Source organism: Schistocerca gregaria, chromosome 8, assembly GCF_023897955.1.
Source record: "Schistocerca gregaria isolate iqSchGreg1 chromosome 8, iqSchGreg1.2, whole genome shotgun sequence".
NCBI classification, from domain to species: Eukaryota; Metazoa; Arthropoda; class Insecta; order Orthoptera; family Acrididae; genus Schistocerca; species Schistocerca gregaria.
The window spans coordinates 475592635-475617109 of NC_064927.1; the positions used below are offsets into that span (position 1 = coordinate 475592635).

At 42.4% G+C, this 24475-nt stretch overlaps 1 protein-coding gene across 1 annotated transcript; it reads right to left on the reverse strand.

Annotated features, from left to right (window-relative positions):
• Nucleotides 1-1177: 1177 nt before the first annotated feature.
• On the reverse strand, nt 1178-22941 carry LOC126284251 (uncharacterized). The gene is made up of 2 exons (XM_049983050.1): nt 22829-22941; nt 1178-2230 (listed from the first exon to the last, which is right to left on the reverse strand). The coding sequence occupies exons 1-2, from the start codon at nt 22918-22920 to the stop codon at nt 1714-1716; spliced, it is 609 nt and encodes a 202-aa protein (XP_049839007.1). The 5' UTR covers nt 22921-22941; the 3' UTR covers nt 1178-1713.
• Nucleotides 22942-24475: the final 1534 nt, after the last annotated feature.

The following is a 24475-nucleotide window of genomic DNA, read 5'->3' on the forward strand; positions in this document are numbered from 1 at the left end:
CTGCCTGATGGTTTCATTTTAAAGGCAACAGAGTAATTTAGTATACATTTTCTCTGATGTGGTGATTCACTGTTCGCATTCTTCTGATTTTCTTAGTCTGATATAAAGAATACATGAAAAGGAAAGCGTTGATATGCAAATAATAAGAATGTAAATGTTGTGTAGCAACGTTTGTTAGAATTTTGCCGAGTTATTCGACCATCTAAACGGAAATGTTTTCTCTTTACTGACCTACTGCCACACTTCTGGTGCAAAGCGTGAGTCCTGCATAATGCAGTTCAGTGTCATTTTCATGTTTTGACACTGGGGTGAGTTTTAGAGTTAACCCGGAACTTTTGACACTCGGTGCATAGGGGGTTATGAGGAGAGAAAGAACGGCGAGAAGGGTCGCTATCAACTATGTAACATACCCTCAGTAAGGAGATATTGGGAGAAAGGGGTGATGTTTCGTGGTTCATCCAGTTAAGAGCAGTTGTGGTGACAAGATGTCTACTGAACTATCATCTCCAATCCACTATACGTGCAGACCATCATCATCAATGTCGCATACACTTCCACCAAAAGACGTTGGTTTGAAATTTATGTCACCCAAAAATTTGATGCTTAATCTGGTACCGATGACGCTGAAGAGTAACGGAAAAAGGATGGCGAACGCGATGCTGCTGACCTAAACATCCCCACTCTACAATCAGTTCACCATCGACAGTGTCACCTACCATTACTCCGTCAGTAATTGGGATGAGACTTGAGGTGTAACACATGACATTAATTCTTGGACAGTAGTTGTTGAGTATGAGAAGGAAGTAAATGATGGCAGACCCCATACTATGTAGGGATCACTGTCAACAGTGTCGCGTGATATCTTTCCAAGAGGCGCTATGTTAAGGTTTGGAATTTAACGAAGGACACTGGCGCTTAGTCAACTGAACAGCAACTTTATGTCATAACCTCCCCTCTATCTTGCCAACCCAACCACATAATCGGAATGAAAATTTCTTCCATCACTATAATAACTGGCCACTACCATTTTGAGTGCTTCTGCACACGGTGCACATTAAAAACTTTTACTATGGGCAGAGCGAAGGGTGAGGAAAAGGAGTGGTAAAAGTAACTAAACAAATGAATATGTTTGGTGACTATGTTCACTTTCAAAGATTTTGATTAATAAAGTTTCTTCTTTTATATATATATGTGTGCAGAGCATATGAATATTTCTGCTACGATGAAAAAACAGTACATTACAGTTACTAAATTCGACTGCAGCTACGTACATATCATTCAGATGCTACAATAATGCCAATGCTAGATCCTTTGATAATTATTCCTTTCCTTGTAATATGCTTGCGGTTGACGTTTCAACGGCAGCACATTATATACAACCAGTTTGTTTTTCATAAGTTGTTCTTCGACAAAAAATATATACCATATCAGATACATATCAGACATAGCAATGGTTATATTTGATGAGAACCAAGTTCTCTACAGGTTTTTATTTGTTTTAATTAACTTTGCAAGCAGTCGAAGAAAATGAGAGAGATTATACAAGTTATGATCGGCAGCAAAAATTTACAATACGGAGAACAATGGACACTTATTACATACGTGAACTGATAGGTTAACTGCTGTTTATGAAACGCAGACCTAATTTACAATGATTACGATACCACAAGCAATGAGTACAGTTCATATAGCATTATGGAAGCCCTTACCGAATTACGGTAGCAATGGCTGTATGTTCTCAGATCCTGAACGCATGTCTATTTCAGCTAACATGACAACTCTCTGAACGATCTCTTCGCGATAGATTGTGAATGGAATCAGCTGCACACTTCCATCACTGGACGACTTTAGAATGACGACTTTATTTTGTGGAGAAATAAACAGTTTCTTGTAAATGTTTGTGGTCGCCGTCTTTTCCGGATAGGTTTGGTCCGAAGCCGCTGCTGGTGGAGCAAGCAGATACAGGCGTATCCTTGGCGTTGACTCTTGCTGCCATCTGTTGGCCAGGCTGGGGAACCAGCTGGACATGAAGCCGTAGAACCAACGGATGACGTCTGGCACGTTAATCTCGATCGGGAAAAGGGACGAACTCTCGATAAAGTCACCGAAAGAGTTGTAGAACATTTTGTTATCATTTGCCTCAGGTCGGAGTCTTAATTGTGTTCTGACTATGTCGACAGGTAGAAGGACTACAAGTTTTCCACTAGATCCATTGGGGTCAGAATCTGGCCTGAAAGAAGAAAGAAGGAATGTCAGTTTTGTGAAGTACAAATAGCTAAACTAATGCAAATTTTTTTCATCATGTTAACGCTCCCAATAGCACTGTCTTATTATTTACTAATAGCCGTTCGGCACGTCAAACCGATCTCGAATTACACTGCTGGAAGTAAAAGCAAGCAACAACATAAAACAATTGCATGGAACATAAAAATGTGGGTTTTTTGGAGTTTAAGAAACAGGATGCAGAATTTCACGCTAGTATGGTCGAGAAATACAAAGAGGGACACCACATCATCTACACAGGAAAGAATCGAAGTTGGCGTTCCTCAGGTTTCGATAATAAGCGCATTTCTTTTCTCACTCATTTTGGTGATGTACTACTTAATCTGCATCAAAAGGAAGACAGGAGATGATATAAGCTTTATCATCAAGCCGAAAAAGTAGCATCAACAGGAGAAATACTACATAATGGTTTTGTTAAAGTTACTAACTTTTTATCTAAATGATCTAACCTATTATCGATTTATTTTTGTGTTGGGAGATGAGGTGTTCGTTGTACGAGACACCGATAGGTACTTCAGAAGAGCTGGTCGCCTGTTTACCTGAAGCTGCAGCCATTATTCGTGAAAAAACTCGTTGTTTTGAGCATGTTACACAAACATTAGGACTGAGATGCCAGTTGTGCATTAATGAAAAGGAACATTTTTGGCAACATCTCTAAAACAATGTTCATCACACGGCATTCTGAACACGTTCTCCGAACATTCACTAGCATAGAAACCTTCCTGGACCCCTAGCAGGTAAACGGTGGATATATGATATTTTTGTCATATAGAGAAGTGGTACTTTATCTCCTGTAAACTTTCCAAAATTATGCGTATATAGTTTTATTACATCCTGTATAGATACTTTTTTAAATGTGTTTGAAATATTTTGGTAAATTCACATATTCCATCTCATCAAGTTTATCACGAACCTGATCTGTGAAACATGTAGCCAACTAAATGACCACATCAAGAACATGTCATCTCGTATTATTTATTTTTACTTAATGTTCCAATAACAACTTCACGTCATAATAGCCCAGCTTGATATGGATACTGTTGCAGGAGTGAACACTGTGATGACTGAAGTATATATAAGAATGAAATCAATTTTATACTATGATTTAGTTCATAACAGCAACAAAAAAAAAAAAAAGAATATCGTGCACCACTTTACGTAACATCGGACTTACAGACTCCAAGTTGGCGTGGAGAGTCAACATTCTGCTATCAAAACCTCCAATCAACAGGGTACGAAATATATATGTTCCTGGGGCTATGTGTCCCTGACGAACTTACCTAAACGTGATTTTCATGCCACACCACAAAGAATCTACAGTTGTCGCCAGACTATCGTGAGAAACAAGTTAGTAATTAGATTAAGCTTATCCATTAAGGGTATTGTAGAACACCTGACTGTGGATTGTTTTAGTATAAATACAGACAACTGCAACTAGTCAGCCGTCAGGGTAGCAGTGGGAGCGATCAATCAACGAAGAAGGAATTGAAGATTTATCGCCACACGTGGGTGTGCGTTGATTTGCTTCAATATGGATTTGTGGCGGTGTTGCAGCTAGGGTTTCAAACTCTCATGTTTATAGCAGCTATTATTCAGCTTGCTCTCAATATGAATGGGAAAAATAGTATACTGCCCATTGGTAGACATGGGGAAAGTGTATACACCTGCTTGACAATGCCGTAACAGGCTGGTCTCTCCAAATCATTGTACATAAGGAAAATACCTCTCTAACAGTACCGCACAGTGACAGAGTCAGAGGACAGGGAGATTTATGACTTGACTGTCAGGAGAATTTTCAAGTAAACTGAGTGTTACACAGGAATAATTTTAGCAGGGAACATTTTTGGCGAATGCGTGTTTTTTAGCATCAGAAAGGAAGGCGTTACATGACAGCAATGAAAGCTGCTAGCAAATAATTTGTGTTGCTTACTGATATGGTCAGGATGGAGAAAAGTGGTCAATGACAGTGTCAACCGTTAAATTTTTTTTATATAAAATCCTTAAATAATTAGGATCGAAATATTTTAACCATAATTGATTACTAGTTTTGGCTGAGCTACGAACCACTCTCAGATCAATTAATAAAATGAATGCAGTGTCAAATGACAAGACTGGAGACGTCCCTTTACAACTCACCAGATGCCACACACCTCTACACCTTGCCTGGAAAGAAATGCATTCATGTAAGAGCTCCACATGCCAATGTTCTTGTTGCCTCAGAGTAATAACTAGCACTCAGTAGATAATGATTAGTATAAAGAGTATATTAGTATTTTATTTATAATCTAAGTGACTCATGCAAAAAGCCACATATTAAAGAATTAATTTTAACACGGAATCTGCAATCAGATAAGGTGAGGTCTAGAATAAGATGAATTATGAGGAAACGAAAGCACTTATAAGCTCCTTTAATTACATTCTTGTAGCTGGTACATCTAAATCATTTATTGGATATTTACTGAAAATCCTGCACTCAAATGTAGACTGCTGACGAAGCAGATTATGCACACAGAAGACATGGACGGGTGTCAGCACACGTACACACCTTTGGTACGTACGAATGATGAGAGATGGATTTCTCTATAAGGAATAGAAAGATCATCGGATCCTATTAATGTTGTTCGTTTTTAGTGGTGTTACCAGAGGTGGTAGGATATACAAGTTGGTCCATTGATCTTGACCGGGCCAAACATCTCACGAAATAAGCGTCAAACGAAAAAACTACAAAGAACGAAACTTAACTACCTTGAAGGGGGAAACGAAAGGCGCTATGGTTGGCCCGCTAGATGGCGCTGACATAGGTCAAACGGATATCAACTGCGTTTTTTAAAAATAGCAACTCCCCATTTTTTTATTACAGATTCGTGTAGTACGTAAAGAAATTTGAATGTTTTACCTGGACCACTTTTTTCGCTTTGTGATTAATGGCGCTATAATAGTCATAAACGTATAAGTACGTGGTATCACGTAACATTCCGCAAGTGCACACGGTATTTGCTTCGTGATACATTGCCCGTATTAAAATGGACCTTTTACCACTTGAGGAAAAGGTCGATATCGTGTTGACGTATGGCTATTGTGATCAAAATGCCCAACGGGAGTGTGCTATGTATGCTGCTCGGTATCCTGGACGACATCATCCAAGTGTCCGGACCGTTCGCCGGATAGTTATGTTATTTAAGGAAACAAGAAGTATTCAGCCACAACCGCGACATGCAACAAATGATGATGCCCAAGTAGGTGTTTTAACTGCTGTCGCGGCTAATCCGCACATCAGCAGCAGACAAAATGCGCTAGAATCGGGAATCCCAAAAACCTCGGTGTTGAGAATGCTACATCAACATCGATTGCACCCGTACCATATTTCTATGCACCAGAAATTGCATGGCGACAACTTTGTGTACAGTTCTGCCACTGGGTACAAGAGAAATTACGGAACGATGACAGATTTTTTGCACCCGTTGTTCACGCGTCATTCACCAACAGCGGTAACGTAAACCAGCACAATATGCACTATTGGGCAACGGAAAATCCACGATGGCTGCGACAAGTGGAACATCAGCGACCTTGGAGGGTTAATGTATGGTGCGGTACTATGGGAGGAAGGATAATTGGCCCCCATTGTATTGATGGCAATAAAAAATGGTTCAAATGGCTCTGAGCACTATGGGACTTAACAGCGATGGTCATCAGTCCCCTAGAACTTAGAACTACTTAAACCTAACTAACCTAAGGACATCATACAACACCCAGTCATCACGAGGCAGAGAAAATCCCTGACCCCGCCGGGAATCGAGCCCGGAAACCCGGGCGCGGGAAGAGAGAACGCTACCCCCCGACCACGAGCTGCGGACCGATGGCAATATAAATGGTGCAATGTATCTGATTTCCTACGTAATGTTCTACCGATGTTACTACAAGATGTTTCACTGCATGACAGAATGGCGATGTACTCCCAACATGATGGATGCCCGGCACATAGCTCGCGTGCGTTTTAAGCGATATTGAATAGCACATTTCATGACTAGTGGATTGGTCGTCGAAACACCATACCATGGCCCGCACGTTCACCGGATCTGACGTCCCTGGATTTCTTTCTGTGGGGGAAGTTGAAGGATATTTGCTATCGTGATCGACCGACAATGCCTGAAAATATGCGTCAGCGCATTGTCAATGCATGTGCGAACATTACGGAAGGCGAACTACTCACTGATGAGACGAATGTCGTTACACGTATTGGCAAATGGATTGAGGTTGACGGACATCATTTTCAGCATTTATTGCATTAGTGTGGTATTTACAGGGAATCACGCTGTAAGAGCATGCGTTCTCTGAAATGATAAGGTCACAAAGGTACATGTATCTTGTTGGAACAACCGAAATAATATGTTTAAACGCACCTACGTTCTGTATTTTAATTTAAGAAACCTACCTGTTACCAACTGTTCGTCTAAAAATGTGAGCCATGTGTTTGTGACTATTACAGCGCCATCTATCACAAAGCGATAAGAGTTGTCCAACTAAAACATTCATATTTCTTTACTTACTATACGAATAAGTAGTAAAAAATGGGGGTTCCTATTAAAAAAAACCGCAGTTGATTTCCGTTTGACCTTTGGCAGCTCCATCTAGCGGGCCAACCATAGCGCCATCTGGTTTCCCCCTTCAAGCTAGCAAGTATCGTCCTTTGTATTTTTTTCGTTTGATGCTTATTTCGTGAGATATTTGGCCCGGTCACAATCAATGGACCACCCTGTATAGGGGTATGAACATCTTCAAATCTTGAGTGAGCACTGTGAAGCACAAGAGATGCCGCGTACATGTGTGAGACAACAATACCATCTTCTGGCAGACATTGAAAGAGGCTTCGGTGTGTTTCTCCATTTCGTCAACTGGTCGAATGGTGCGCTACAGAGATTTGTGGGGACGTTTGGAGGTGACAGTGACCCCATGTTGGACTGCATGGGGACGTGAGAGGTGGCTTTCTGGTCATCAAGGAGTCAGTCGAGCGCTGCTGACCACCACAGCAGAGGATGGCCTTACTGCGCACCAGGCACATCGCAACCTCTTCACTTCAGCACCTTCCCTTCCTAGAACAAGTAATGGGCTCCCTGGAACACTCTGTATCTACCCTCACCTTAGGTCAGAGACTGGCAGCTGGCGGACTAGGTAATTAAATCTCTACTAATCCATCAGGTGGGACTGCAATTGGAGACGTCGTACTTGAATAATCATGAAAATACCAGCGTCGTTTATTCTTTTTAAAACTAGCTACCTGTTTCAACACCACTTGATGTCATCTTCAGGCCTCGGAAGTTCTAAAAACCCTACCACAACAAAGATCAAAAATTAATTACGATTGTAGTGTTACTCTTGCTGCTACACATTCCATTTTCGTGCAACAACAAAGTTATATTATGTGGCAGGTGTCATAAGAGCACAGTTAATAAAGTCATTTCTTGAAATAATGGAGAAACTAGGCGCTCATCTTTTCGTGTTTTCCACGCTGGTCTCGTTGTGAACTCATGGCTCAATCGTCGAAAATCTAGTTAGTGATGGCTCTAAGCTCGGATGCAAAGAGGCCTAGGTGTTATTCTGCGATATTCAAAAGTTTGATAGGTGTGTTTCATAAACCATTGTTGAAGATTAAACTTTTGCAAGTTAGGACAATGGTGATGTAAAAAAGCTCCGAATTTAAGTAACACTTCTTTTTTATTACTTTTGTTGCAATATCACGCAACTCGTTCCAGAACATCAGTTCACAATATCAAACATACTTGAAAGTATCTTCCTCACTGTTAAATTTCACATTTATAAACTGACTACAATTTGCGTCTTTTTAAAATGACGACCAAAGTTTGACTCTCTAATAAGTGCTTATGCGCCCAAAAATCAGAGTTACAAGTACGTCAAAGATCATAGTGACAAAAGAAAGAATACACATAACAATAATAGCATTGCAATATATACATAACGATGTATCGAAGTACCTCTACATTAATGAAATCAAATCTGAATGTTATCACAGAAATATGTTAACTACTTTACAGAAACACAGTAGAATATTGCTGGTATCGAGAAGTTGAGGTGAGGTGCCGTAATGGTTACGTAATGCAAGTACCATTACAACGTAACCTGCCTTCCACAACGGTTTTTATGTGCAATGAACAAAATCGTGGGAATAAGAAGCCCAGCATGGTCAGACAACCATTTTGGGCTTGTTATTGCGACGGAAGGGACGGAATCCAGTTAATTTCAGCTCGCTGCATACGATTCTGTTCATCCTTCCGAAATGTCTTCACAAAAGAAGACGAAGCAAATTTCCAGAATTCGAATCGAGAACAACTGCCAACATGAGTAACGTAGACGTAAATACCCCCGGAGTAGTGAAGCAACTCAAATCACTTAAAAGCAAGTCTTCTGGTCCAGACTGTATATCAGTTACGTTTCTTCCGGAGTATACTGATGCATTAGCTTCATACTTAACAACCATATACAACCGCTCGCTCGACGAAAGATCCTTCCCCAAAGATTGGAAAGTTGCGCAGGTCACATCAATATCCAAGAGAGGTAGGTGTAATCCACTACATTACAGGCCCACATCGTTAACGTCCACATGCAGCACGATTTTAGAACATATATTGTGTTCAGACATTATGAATTACCTCGAAGGAAACGGTCTACTGACACACAGTCAACACGGTTTTTGAAAACGTCGATCTTGTGGGGCACAACTAGCTCTTTATTCACATCAAGTGCTCGGTGCTGTTGACAAGGGATTTCAGATCGATTCCGTATTCCTGAATTTCCGGAAGCCTTTTGACACTGTACCACACAAGGGGCTCGTAGTAAAATTACGTGCTTATGGAATATCGTCACAGTGATGTAACTGGATTTGCGATATCCTGTCAGAGAGGTCATAGTTCGTAGTAATTGACGGAAAGTCATCGAGTAAAACACAAGTGTTTTCAGGCGTTCCCAAAGGTAGTGTTACAAAACCTTTGCTGTTCCTTATCTATACAAACAATTTGGGAGACAATCTGAGCAGCCGTCTTCAGTTGTTTGCAGATGACACTGTCGTTTATCGACTAATGAAGTCATCAGAAGATCAAAACAAACTGCTAAACGATTTAGAAAAAAATATCTGAATGGTGCGAAAATTGGCAGTTGACCCTAAATAAGGAAAAGTGTGAGCTCATCCACATGAGTACTAAAAGGAATTCGTTAAAGTTCGGTTACACGATAAATCAGTCTAATCTAAAAGCCGCAAATTCAGCTAAATACCTAGGTATTGCAATTACGAACAACTCAAATTGGAAAGAAGACATAGAAAATGTTGTGGGGAAGGCTAATCAAAGGCTGCGTTTTATTGGCAGGACATTTAGAAAATGTCACAGACCTACTAAGAAGACAGCCTACACTACCGCTTGTCCGTCCTCTTTTAGATACTGCTGCGCGGTGTCTTACCAGATAGGACCGACGGAGTACATCGAAAAGGTTAAAGAAGAGCTGCACGTTTTGTATTATCGCGAAATATGGGAGAAAGTGTCACAGAAATGATACGGGATTTGAGCTCGAAACCATTAAAAGAAAGGCTTCTTTCGTTGCGACGGAATCTCCTCACGAAATTCCAAACTTTCTTCTCCGAATGAGAAATTATTTTGTTGACACCTACCTACATGGGGCGGAACGATCACCACTGTAAAATAAGGGAAATCAGAGCTCGTACGAAAAGATATAGGTGTTCATTATCTCCGCGCGCTATACGAGATTGGAATAATGGAGAATTGTGAAGGTGGTTCGATGAACCCTCTGCCAGGTACTTAAATGAGATTTGGAGAGCATCCATGTAGATGTAGATGGCACATGATAACTGTTGTGGATGGCAGGTTACGTTTGGGGCGTGAAAATGACACCACGTGGTATGGAAACTAGTAGCATGTCTTAAAAAGAATAAACGACGTTAGATTCAAATACGACCGCTGATTTTGTCATCGTTATTCAGGTACTAGGTAATTAAAGTCCCGAGTATAGCCTGCCACTAACACCCCAACACAAACGACTGTATTTGGAGTAGTGCCGTGACTGGGAACCATAGGTTGTCGATGAATGGCGTCGCATTGTGTTCAGCTGTGAATCTCGGCTCTACACTTCCCCAGATTGCCATCGTTGGTGAGTACGGCGGCGACCTGGCGAGAGATCTCAGTCTTCCAATGTTTTGCAAAGGTATATTCTGGGGGAGCCACGAGGACTGGTAGAACAGTGATGGCTCAGAAGTCCTCACGGACATTCTGCTTCCCCATGGGTTACCTCTCATGCAACATACGTGGTCCTTTTTCAACGGGACTGCTCATTCACACATCGCACGTATTCTATGAACAGTTGTTGATGCACTCCCACGGCCAACAAGACCATCAGATCTGTTTACGACAGAACACGTGTGTGACCAGCTTGGATGTCAATTCTGTCCCAGAGTCAGTACACAAGATATCGAGGGCAACAGCTGTGGGTCAGCTTTCCTCAGGAGAGGATACAATGGTCTTAGAAACCATTTTTACCGAATTAGTGCGTACATTCAGACACGATGGGTTGCAACCTCAGATAAGTGCCCTTTGTAAATGTGACTGTGTTTTGGAATCACCGAAATAAAACCACCCACTATCTCAACCCGTGAAATTTTATTTCGTTTCCTCCTCCCCATAAGGGTGCTTCAATTTTTTTGTCAGGCATTGAATATTCTATACATAATGAGTTTAAGTCGTATTAAATAGATCCTCAAACAATTTAACTTTATTAAATCCAAAGAGATTTAACATTATTAAATCCACCATTGCGATAACTAACTCCCAGACTGGGACAATGAAAATATTTTATGCATATAGTTGGTGCCCATTGTAATGATAATACAAGCATTACTACGTTTTTTTTTTTTTTTTTAAATCTATCCTACTTTAAAATGGACGTGACGTATCAATGGTGGTCAATGAAAACCGCGCAACTCCATCTGTCTGTAAAAACCTCGTAATTTCTGTAACCAGTATCTCCATAACCAAAGAGAGATTACTGCTTGGATTTCTTTAATCTGTCAATAGCTAAGCTTCTTCTTCTTCTTCTTCTTCTTGTTTCGAATGGACCTATTTTGGACCACGATTGTTCAGCTGTTGGGCTTTGATCTCTGCCCAGTGCTGTCGCAACCGCTGCCGATGTTGCTCCTTACTTTCCTTTGTCCAAGGTGTAGCTTTCCTTCGGGGCTTTTCCTGAAATCCTCTGGCTTCCTTCAGTGTACTTCTCACAGACTGCCTGTTCTGGAGATCAGTTAATCTCAGTTCTTTAATGTCCTTTTCAGTTCCTGTCAGCCAAGTGGTGCCAACCTTTTTGTTTTGCCAGAAGGTGAACGACCGTTGGTCAGTCTGTTTGGAGGCAACCTTGTAACATGCCTATAGAAAGCTACCCTTCTTTTTCTTGCATAGTCAAAGAACCAGTCGATATGTTCGTAGAGCTCCGAGCTATGTCGCCTTCTGAATTCCCGATCTTCTTCTACTAGGCCTAGGATCTTCCTGAGGATTCTCTTCTCTGTCTCTTCCAATTTCTGCATCAGACCTCTCCGGTTCATGGAAAGACATTGCATGGCATACAGGGATTCTGGTCGTGTGAATGATGTGTAGTGGTTAAGTTTCAAGTTGCTTGACAGGAATTTTTTGTTGTAGGTGTTCGTAGTCAGTCGATAAGCTAGTTTCAAGTTCGTACTATATAGTTCCTCGTGTAGCAACTTTATTTGTATCACTTAAGAAATCGTTTTTTCTTCTCCTGCAAAATTTTAGCAAAGTGGAGTTACGAGGTTTTCATTGCTTACCATCGATATGCTACACTGTAGGTCAGTTGACGTGCGGAACATTACGTTTTTCCGCTTAACATGCAAGGGATGGGGGTCACGTGCTCAGTATAGTTGGTGGCTTCTTGGGAATGGAAGCCGGTGCAGTGGCGTGTGAACTCCAGTCGACAATACAACAGATGATGCCGGACCTTCGATGCAGGCAGATCCACGCTTGCTGCAGTGATCGAGCATCGTGCAAAGCTGTGTGATCCGTTACAGGAACGTAGTTGTATTGAGTACTCACTATCATCCCGCAGAGCAGTCATTCTGACTCGTTCAAAATCGCTCACATGGTATTTTGATGTGTTTGATCAGCTGCATTAAACATATTAAATACATGTGGGAAACGATACAAATGAAGGGATGTCCCTCTGTACAACAGATAGTAATTCTTACGTTTGAGCGCGATACCTTAATCCAGAAATAAAGTTCTGAGGTTTGCCTGAGAATTTTGCCTTTTTTGGCTACTAACCCATTAGCTGCAAGAAACAGAGGCTACTTCTTAAATATATATTTTGTAAGCAAACAAACAAATGCCACATAATCATTACTAACATGTCGCCAACTTAAAAATATTAATTAAATGGCAAACGTCGATAGTAGATACTTTTTTAGTACGTACGATAACTCACCAACAACTACCGCTTCTGTGTGAGGCGATTCTGCTTAAAGCAGCACCATTTGTGCAATCATTTATGAGTCAAAAGGCATTTTACCTAACATTAATATTGGTTGAATAACAGATTAAAACAGTAAAACATGGATTACAATTTTAAACTATCTGCCTCACAGAATACGAGTTCTTTATGTTTGGAATCACTATTTACAACTATTTGTTTGCATTGGGTTTCCTAGAATAATAGAAAAGCTCTAAAATATAAAGCTATAAAATTATCAGTTGATGCATGTCATTCATCTACGTTTTATGTTAACAGTTTTTTCTGGCTTAAGAAACTTACTGTGATGTACGTCCACAAGTTATTAAGGTTTTAATGTGGCTATATTAATTAAGTGTTAATTAGAATATAGCTTTCTACTTCTCTATATCGCATGCACAAAGGTAATCTGACATCCTGTTTCGATACAATACCACAGTCACTTTGATACAGGATGTAATCAAAATTACGTAAAAAGACCTATGCAGATAGCCACATATTCCATGTCATGGATCACTTTAACGGAGCTGTCCTGTACAAACGAAATACGTATTCTTCTGTCTTTCAGAAAATCTACTGTCAAACGATGTCGTGGGCAATCACAATTTAACTGATGCGTTACGTAAATTCAGGTTTTTGCGTCAAAAAACCTTCCAGTCCTCAGGAGACAGCCACTTGTCGACGTATTATCTATTATGCGTCAAAGGCAGCAAAAGACTGGAACTGAGCTGCTAAGACAAAGTCTTTCTCGATCTAATGTCTGCAAAAGTTTGTGAGCTTAATTTAATGAAAACAGCAAATGAAAGAATAAGTCTTCTATACTTCTATATGTTCGTGTCTCCCCCCCTCCCCCCCCCCCCCCCCATGAACCATAGACCTTGCCGTTGGTGGGGAGGCTTGCGTGCCTCAGCGATACAGATAGCCGTACCGTAGGTGCAACCACAACGGAGGGGTATCTGTTGAGAGGCCAGACAAACGTGTGGTTCCTGAAGAGGGGCAGCAGCGTTTTCAGTAGTTGCAGGGGCAACAGTCTGGATGATTGACTGTATACTCTTTATCGTTTGCACATCTACGATTTATTGACAAAAATGGTACAGTGTGATAGATTTTTGAATAGCTCTTGGAGAGGTTAGTTGCATGCTTGAATAAAATGTACATGGTTTCATTTAAAAAATTTAATCTCTACCCTGTGTCTGATACATCAGTGAGGATACATAAAACGTATACCCTCAGTAAGAACTATCCATTGACGTTAAAAAAAACATTGGTTGAAACATATTTTAATTTAATGCAGCACAAAAAAGTTATTTTAGGCGAACAAGATAAATGGGACACCCAGTATATAGATATTTTTCTTTCATAAAATACATAGGAGACATTTTCATTATGAATGCTATTGGAAAATTTGTGAACTTCGGCATAAGATCTAAAAGGACCTACTCATGACCTGCAGCGTCTATGTCGGATTACCATTTCTCCACTACTTTTTCACACATTACGACTTTCATTTCCTCAGACTTTTACTACAGATATTTACTGCAGTAGAGAATTTTCCTTTGTCCACCCATCGAACCACGTGGCTTTCATCATTCATAATGATGCTAGATGGTCTTATGTAACTTAATCCCATTTCCCTGCCCGGTTTTTCTGGAAGCAAATCACCTATTTACTTTGCAGTGCACACAACTGCTATATTCCGTAATTTCTTTCAGCAATCGGGTAAGCAGTGACGCAGTTCCTGAGATGCAGACTGGCGCGGCAGTGCGATAATTTACGGGCTAAGAATTTGTTTAGTAATTTTTAAATTCATGTCTACCACAGATGGCTGACACATTTGCTCTGCAAGAATCGAATCTACAGGCCAAGATTCATTATATGTCTGATCTTTGGTTAGGCAACGTTTATACGTAATATTCCGTTTTACTTGCGTTATTACCTAAACTTTGCAAATCAGATTGCGTTATCCAGGGCTCCATTGTTGAAAATTTGGCATAAAATTCAGGGTGAAATCTTTTCACAGTTTATTCAAACTTGCACTTTAAATGTTACAAGACATGACGGGATTCACTGTCTTCTCATGCGAAGGAGGGCAAGGCGTAGCCGTGAGTTATCGCCCTGAAGACGAACCAAGTGCCGAAACGTTGACTGCCGCGCTGGACAGTTGGTTGAAACATCTTGGCGCGATACTGCGCTGTCAGTGTTGAGTGGTAGACATGTGACCATAACGTGCAACACATTCTGCAAAATGTTTTGAGGAAGAGAAAAGTGTGTGCAAAGCTTGTCCCGCACACCTTGTATCCCGAACAGAAACGACGCGTAGAAGGTTTCTACGACTTGATTGAGATGCAAAACGCCGGCAGTTGTTTCCTGGAACGAAACTCGCGGGTGACGAGACTTGGTGTTTGAACCTACCGCAGAATCTAAGAAGTACAAAATTTCAGATGACGGATCAACCCTTTGACGTCATAAACGACATTCAAGGCAATATGACGGGAGACTTGAACAACATCCAAAAGAAGATCTCTTCTGACAGTTTCACATGGTTGTATCAACGTGCTGTGCGTTGTACTCAAGTATGCGGGAAACTATGAAGGACATTTGATGCATGAAAATCACAATCATACGTGTTCTCTGTTTATTTTATTTTTATTGATCCAGTTTCGAAGCTTTTTGCACTGACGGGATGTGGAAGAATTGGATTGGCACAAATGGAGGAAGCTTTCTGTAATAACAGAACTCCACTGGAACAAAATACAGATATGGACGTAACGAAGAAGTTCCTAAAAGCGCACATACTTTGGGAACACATCATTGCATGGAAGTGAAATTTTAACCGCTCTGAGAATCTGAGCCAGGAAGCATTTGAAACATAGTGCTATCGAAAAATGTTAGAAAATAAGTAGCGTATGAGGCTCGGAATGAAGACGTTCTGAAAACAATAAGTGAGGGAACTTTTATGGCAAACTCTCAGTAGATGAAGGGACAGCTATGGGCATCCATGAATACTAAATATGGAGCTAGATAGAGAAGCAGAGGGTAAACATACGGACACAGAAAAGACTAGACAACACTAAATGTTTTAAATAAGTTGTTCGGTGCACTTGTTACATCGAGAGGAATTGTCGTAATAGGAACAGCCGACGGGCAGCATCCACCCATATGGAACAATAATCTCAACAACATGAAACGCAATTTTTGTGACATATGCCACGCGGTACATAAACTGTAAACGTGGCGTACTGGATGGTGTCGTGAATGTCGTGAATAAGATGCGGTGAGCACTGATTCGTTGGAGTCACAGTTTTGTGACTGGCGATAAAAATGAGGAAGGTCAAAAGAAAAGGGCGGGGGGGGGGGGGGAGAGTGAGGGGAAAGTTAGAATAGGGAGAAAAAGAAAAAGGAAAAGGATTGAGCGAAACTAGAACGGGAAGGGATAGAGACACGTGGAAAGAAATGATGAGGAGATTGAGATCGGACCTAGACCTGTTCCGATGGCCGGCCGTGTTAGCAAAGCCGCTTCCAGGATTCGGGGAGATGCGCCGATCCCGGATCATATCGGCCTGGGGAATTAATGTCGAGGGCTTTTGTACCGGACGGCCTGGATGTAGTTTTTAGGCAATTACCCGCATCCGACTAGATGAATACCGAGCTGGTACACACGTGCCGCTTCAGTTACACGAATTGCAAACATTTCGAAAACGGTCCAGATTTTTAAGCCAGATGCAGACAGAGTTGTTACGTAAGTTTCATCCAAAGGAAAACAGGAAGAGCATCAACCACCTCCTACCAGTGATGTTGCCAAACCAGACTATCACGCCGACCCCTTAAAGATACGGGAAACGGCCGGGAAAATGAAGATTTAAACTGTTGTTTTGCTTGTAACGGTCTTACTCACTTTGGAGCTGAAACAATAAGACAGGATCCATGTTGTCTGCAATGTTATTTTGTACTCTGCATTTCAATTTTGTGAATTGCGCCATACAAGAAACAATTATGAGGAGGTGCGGTGTCAATGAATTAAGAAAATAAATAGTTAGCGTAGCTACAAGAATTTAAAAAATGGGAGGATGTTGTCAGAGGCGAGAGGGGGGGGGGAGAGGGTACTTCGTACTTTGCCCTAGGTGTGTTATCCTAGTTTCGATGCTAATCTTCGTAAAGTGATTCGACGACGTATACAGGGTGCTCCATTGATCGTGACCGGGCCAAATATCTCAAGAAAAATGCGTCAAACAAAAAAACTACAAAGAACGAAACTTGTCTAGCTTGAAGAGGGAAACCACATGGCGCTATGGTCGGCCCGCTAGATGGCGTTGCCATAGATCAAACGGATATCAACTACGTTTTTTTTAAAAATAGGAACCCCCATTTTTTATTATGTATTCGTGCAGTATGTAAAGAAATATGAATGTTTTAGTTGGACCACATTTTTCGCTTTGTGATAGATGGCGCTGCAATAGTCACGAACATATGGCTCACAAATTCAGACGAACAGTTGGTAACAGGTAGGTTTTTTTTAAATTAAAATACAGAACTTAGGTACGTTTGAACATTTTATTTCGGTTGTTCTAATGTGATACATGTACCTTTGTGGACTTATCAGTTCTGAGAACGCATGCTGTTACAGCGTGATTACCTGCAAATACCACGTTGATGCAATCAATGCTCAAAATGATGTCCGTCAACCTCAATGTATTTTGCAATGCGTGTAACGACATTCCTCTCAACATCGAGTAGTTCGCCTTCCGTAATGTTCGCACATGCATTGAAAATGCGCTGACCCATGTTGTTAGGCTTTGTCGGTGGATCTCGATAGCAAATATTCTTCAACTTTCCCCACAGAAAGAAATCCGGGGACGTCAGATCCAGTGAACGTGCGGGCCATGCTTCGACGACCAATCCACCTGTCACGAAATATGCTATTCAATACCGCTTCAACCGCACGCGAGTTATGTGCCGGACATCCAGCATGTTGAAAGTACATCGCCGTTCTGCCATACAGTGAAACATTTTGTAGTAATACCGGTATAACATTACGTAGGAAATCAGCATACATTGCACTATTTATATTACCATCGATAAAATGGGGGCCAATTATCCTTCCTCCCATAATGCCGCACCATACATTAACCCGCCAAGGTCGCTGATGTTCCACTTGTCGCAGCCAACGTGGATTTTCCGTTGCGCAGTAGCGCATATTATGCAGGTTTACGTTACCGCTGTTGGTGAATGACGCATCGTCTCTAAATAGACCGCGTGCAAAAAAATCTGTCATCGTCTCTAAAAATAGACCGCATGCAAAAAAATCTGTCATCGTCCCATAATTTCTTTCGTGCCCAGTGGCAGGACTGTACACGACGTTCAAAGTCGTCTCCATGCATTTCCTGGTGCATAGAAATATGGTCCTACCCGCATGAACCATGGACCTTCCGGTGGTGGGGAGGCTTGCGTGCCTCAGCGATACAGATAACCGTACCGTAGGTGCAAACACAACGGAGGTGTATCTGTTGAGAGGCCAGACAAACGTGTGGTTCCTGAAGAGGGGCAGCAGCCCTTTCAGTAGTTGCAGGGGCAACAGTCTGGATGATTGATCTGGCCTTGTAACACTAACCCAAACGGCCTTGCTGTGTTGGTACTGCGAACGGCTCAAAGCAAGGGGAAACTACAGCTGTAATTTTTCCCGAGGGCATGCAGCTATACTGTATGATTGAATGATGATGGCGTCCTCTTGGGTAAAATATTCCGGAGGTAAAATAGTCCCCCATTCAGATCTCCGGGCGGGGACTACTCAAGAGAATGTCGTTATCAGGAGAAAGAAAACTGGCGTTCTACGGATCGGAGCCTGGAATGTCAGATCCCTTAATCGGGCAGGTAGGTTAGAAAATTTAAAAAGGGAAATGGATATGTTGGATTTAGATATAGTGGGAATTAGTGAAGTACGGTTGAAGGAGGAACAAGACTTTTGATCAGGTGAATACAGGGTTATAAATACAAAATCAAATAGGGGTAATGCAGGAGTAGGTTTAATAATGAATAAAAAAATTGGAGTGCGGGTAAGCTACTACTAACAGCATAGTGAACGCATTATTGCGGTCGAGACAGACACGAAGCCCATGCCTACTACAGTAGTAGAAGTTTATATGCCAACTAGCTCTGCAGATGATGAAGAAATTGATGAAATGTATGATGAGATAAAATAAATTATTCAGGTAGTGAAGGGAGACGAAAATTTAATAGTCATGGGTGACTTTAATTCGAGAGTAGGAAAAGGGAGAGAAGGAAACATAGTGGGTGAATATGGAATGGGTGAGAGAGGTGAAAGAGGAAGCCGCCTGGTAGAATTTTGCACAGAGCATAATTTAATCATAGCTGACACTTGGTTCAAGAATCGTAAAAGAAGGTTGTGTACATGGAAGAATCCTGGACATACTAGAAGGTATCAGATAGATTATCTTATGGTAAGAGAGATTTAGGAACCAGGTTTTAAATTGTAAGACATTTCCAGGGGCAGATGTGGACTCTGACCACAATCTATTGGTTATGAACTGTAGATTAAAACTGAAGAAACTGCAAAAAGGTGGGAATTTAAGGAGATGGGACCTGGATAAACTGAAAGAACCAGAGGTTGTACAGAGTTTCAGGGAGAACATAAGGGAACAATTGACAGGAATGGGGGAAAGAAATACAGTAGAAGAAGAATGGGTAGCTTTGAGGAATGAAGTAGTGAAGGCAGCAGAGGATCAAGTAGGTAAAAAGACGAGGGCTATTAGAAATCCTTGGGGTAACAGAAGAGATACTGAATTTAATTGATGAAAGGAGAAAATATAAAAATGCAGCAAGTGCAGCAGGCAAAAAGGAATACAAACGTCTCAGAAATGAGGTCGACAGGAAGTGCAGAATGGCTAAGCAGGGATGGCTAGAGGACAAATGTAAAGATGTAGAGGCTTATCTCACTAGGGGTAAGATAGATACTGCCTACAGGAAAATTAAAGAGACCTTTGGAGAAAAGAGAGCCACTTGTATGGATATGAAGAGCTCAGATGGAAACCCAGTTCTAAGCAAAGAAGGGAAAGCAGAAAGGTGGAGGGAGTATATAGAGGGCGATGTACTTGAGGGCAATATAATGGAAATGGAAGAGGATGCAGATGAAGATGAAATGGGAGATACGATACTGCGTGAAGAGTTTGACAGAGCACTGAAAGACATGAGTCGAAACAAGGCTCCGGGAATAGACAACATTCCATTGGAACTACTGATGGCCTTGAGAGAACCAGTCCTGACAAAACTTGACCATCTGGTGAGCAAGATGTATGAGACAGGCGAAATACCCTCAGACTTCAAGAAGAATACAACAATTCCAATCTCAAAGAAAGCAGGCGTTGACAGATCTGAAAATTACCGAACCCTCAGTTTAATAAGTCATAGCTGCAAAATTCTAACGCGAATTCTTTACAGACGAATGGAAAAATTGGTAGAAGCCGACCTCGGCGAAGATCAGTTTGGATTCCGTAGGAATGTTGGAACACGTGAGGCAATACTGACCCTACGACGTGTCTTAAAAGCTAGATTAAGGGAATGCAAACCTACGTTGCTAGCATTTATAGACTTAGAGAAAGCTTTTGACAATGTTGCCTGGAATACTATCTTTCCAATTCTGAAGGAGGCAGGAGTAAAATACAGGGAGCGAAAGTCTATTTACAATTTTTATAGAAACCAGATGGCAGTTATAAAAGTCGAGGGACATGAATGGGAAGCAGTGGTTGGGAAGGGAGTGAGACAGGGTTGTAGCCTCTCCCCGATGTAGTTCAAGCTGTATATTGAGCAAGCAGGAAAGGAAATAAAAGAAAAATTCGGAGTAAGTGTTAAAGTCCATGGAGAAGAAATAAAAACTTTGAGGTTCGACGATGACATTGTAATTCTGCCACAGACAGCAAACGAATTGGAAGAGCAGTTGAACGGAATAGACAGTGTCTTGAAAGGAGTATATAAGATGAACATCAACAAAAGCAAAAAGAGGATAATGGAATGAAGTCGAATTAAGTCGGGTGATGCTGAAGGAATTAGATTAGGAAATGAGACACTTAAAGTAGTAAATGAGTTTTGCTATTTGGGGAGCAAAGTAACTGATGATGGTCGAGGTAGAGAGGATATAAAATGTGCACTGGCAATGGCAAGGAAAACGTTGCTGAAGAAGAGAAATTTCTTAACATCGAGTATAGATTTAAGTGACAGGAAATCGTTTCTGAAAGTATTTGTATGGAGTGTAGGCATGTATGGAAGTGAAAAGTGGACGATAAATAGTTTGGACAAGAAGAGAATAGAAGCTTTCGAAATGTGGTGCTACAGAAGAATGCTGAAGATTAGATGGGTAGATCACGTAACTAATGAGGAGGTATTGAATAGAAATGGGAGAAGATGGGTTTGTGGCGCAACTTGACTAGAAGAAGGGATCGGTTGGTAGGACGTTTTCTGACGCATCAAGGGATCACCAATTAAGTGTTGGACGGCAGCGTGGAGGGTAAAAGTCGTAGAGGGAGACCAGGACATGAATGCACTAAGCAGATGCAAGAAGGATGAAGGCTGCAGTACGTACTGGGAGAGGAAGCAGCTTGCACAGATTAGAGAAGCATGGAGAGCTGCATCAAACCAGTCTCAGGACTGAAGACAAGAACAACAACAGAAATATGGTACGGGTGTTGATGTAGCATTTTCAACTCCGACGTTATTGAGATTGCCGATTCTCGCACAATTTGTCCGCTACTGATGTGAGGATTGGGCATCACCATCTGTTGCGGGTCGTGGTTGACGTTTCACATGTGGCTGAACACTTCCTGTTTCTTTAAATAACGTAACTATCCGGCGAACGGTCCGGACACTTGGGATGATGTCGTCCAGGATACCGAGCAGCATGCACAGCAGACGCCCGTTGGGCATGTTGATCACAATAGCCATACATCAACACGATGTCGACCTTTTCCGCATTTGGTAAACGGTCCATTTTAACACGGGTAATGTACCACGAAGCAAAGACCGGGCGCACTGGCGTAATGTTACGTGATACCACGTACTTATACGTTTGTGACTATTACAGCGCCATCTATCACAAAGCGATCAAAGTGGTTCAACTAAAACATTCATATTTCTTTACGTAGTACACGAGTATGTAGTAAAACTTGGGGTTCCTATTTAAAAAACACATTTGATATCTGTTTGACCCATGGCAGGGCCATCTAGCGGGCCAACCATAGCGCTATCTGGCTTCCCCCTTCAAGCAAGACGAGTTTCTGCGGTATCGATAGCTGCGATGCCACGGCTTAGGTACCAGTTAAGTTGGCACTGCGACACCGACACGGATGACAGCGCCCTCTAGCCAGAAACTTCGCTTCAGCTTTGGTCTACATACGACGGGTCTAAGATTTCGCATCTGTACAATGTTATGTATTTTTTCTTGCACTAGTAAACCATTTTTACTTACTGCAGTACCGACGTATTTTTGCTTCTCCTGCTCTCACCCACGCGCCGCCTTCCAGGCGCGATACAAAAGTTTCGCTCTTTGTAGTTTTTTTGTTTGATGCTTATTTTGTGAGACATTTGGCCCGGTCACTATCAATGGACCACCGTGTATACGTGTTCAAACGGTTCAAATGTCTCTGAGCACTATGGGACTTAACATCTGAGGTCATCAGTCCCCCAGAACTTAGAACCACTTAAACCTAAACTAACCTAAGGACATCACACACATTCATACCCGAGGTAGGATTAGAACCTGCGACCGTAGCGGTCGTGCAGTTCCAGATTGTAGCGCCTAGAACCGCTCGGCCACTCCGGCCAGCTGTATACGTGTCACAAATGTAAATAAAAGTAGATGAGGAGTCTTCTGACGGCAGCCGTGACATGCATTGTTGCAACTTGCATTCCGCAACCAAGACCTGAGCAGCCACGCACTGAGCAACACGCCCCGGTGTTGGGCAGCGCGACCTTGGTAGCTGGCGCCTCCGGCGGTAGACGGAGTACTGACCTGGCGGCTTCAGGCGGCACCGGAGCGGCATTGGCTGCGGCCCATGTGCTGAAGAGCGCCGCTGCGATCGCGACGGCGACTGCAGGCGTCATTCGTGACCGACGGCGACCGCTTCTGGCCGCAGACTGCGCGAAAACAATGTTCGCGCACGTGGCCGCCGGCTGTCACACGCGGACGCACCGTTAGCAGGCGGGCCGGCCGCTGGAGCCCGTCCAGGAACCAGCTGCTCGGCTGCCGCGCTTTACTGCCGTCGTAAAGGGCCGACGTGTTAGCCTGCTGTTTGCTTACGGCTTACGGCTGCTGCGGTACGTAAATAGTGCTGAGACATGTTTCATCTTCCGAAGCCATGTTTATACTTGCTGCGATGGGCGGTACGTCAAGGTGCAAGAGTTGTAATTAGTGAATTAGCATAATAGGAGAAGCCGATGGATAGCATTCCTCCAACGAAAAATGCGATCTTTTTGACACATACCGTAAGGTACGTAAATTGCAAACGTGACATACAGGGTGTGGCTATCTGTGTCGTGAATAAAGTATGGCAGTCTGAGTGCGTGCCATGGGCACCATTTCGTAGTGCGTCACAGCTTTGTGACTGCCGATAAAAGTGAGGAAGGGCAAAAGAAAAGGAGGACAGTGAAGGAAAACGACTGGGGGGAACTAAAATAGGAATGGATGGAGATGCAGCATCTTCCCACATACCAGGTGAAGTGAGGAACCAGCGATTTTTAAAAACTGATATTGTTTCGTTTGGTAACTGTTGTTTCGCTACTAGTTTATTATTTTTGAAGTCTTCGCCACCTCGTGTGAAGGCAGATTTCTACTTATTTTACGTTTATTATTTACATGTTTTGCCGGCCGGAGTGGCCGAGCGGTTCTAGGCGCTTCAGTCCGAAACCGCGCGACCGCTACGGTCGCAGGTTCGAATCCTGCCTCGGGAATGGATGTTTGTGATGTCCTTAGGTTAGTTAGGTTTAAGTAGTTCTAAGTTCTAGGGGACTGATGACCTCAGATGTTAAGTCCCAGAGTGCTCAGAGCCATTTGACCCATTTATTAACATGTTTCTACTCCTTATCGCAAATTGATACGTTTACACCTCTCTTTCTTTCTCTCTTTCGCTTGTGCCTTTTCCCACAGTGGCACGGTCGGCATGGTTAATCGGATTTGGCAGTGTTAGTGGAAGTGGTTGCCGGATGCCCTTCCTGCTACCACCCCTACCCCCCCCCCCCCCCCCCCCCCCCGGGATGGAAGTAGTGTACCCCAACTGTCTGCGACTAGAGTAATCCATGGAATAGTACGAAAGTGTTCAAATGTCTGCAAGCCGTGTAACTGTGCCGGGATGTGGGGACCAGCCCGGTATTCACCTAGGGGGATGTGAAAAACCGCCTAAAAACCACATTCAGGCTGGCCAGCACACCGGCTGTCGTCGTTTATCCACCGGGCGGATTCAATCCGGGTCCGGCACGCCTATACGAGTCCAGGAAGCAGCTCATTAGCGCTCTCGGCTAACCTGGCGGGTTACGTTTACCCTTCTCAATCACCCTATAAGTTAATAACGTCATCATGGGATAACTCAACACACACACACACACACACACACACACACACACACACACACACACACACACACACACACACAAGATATGAAAA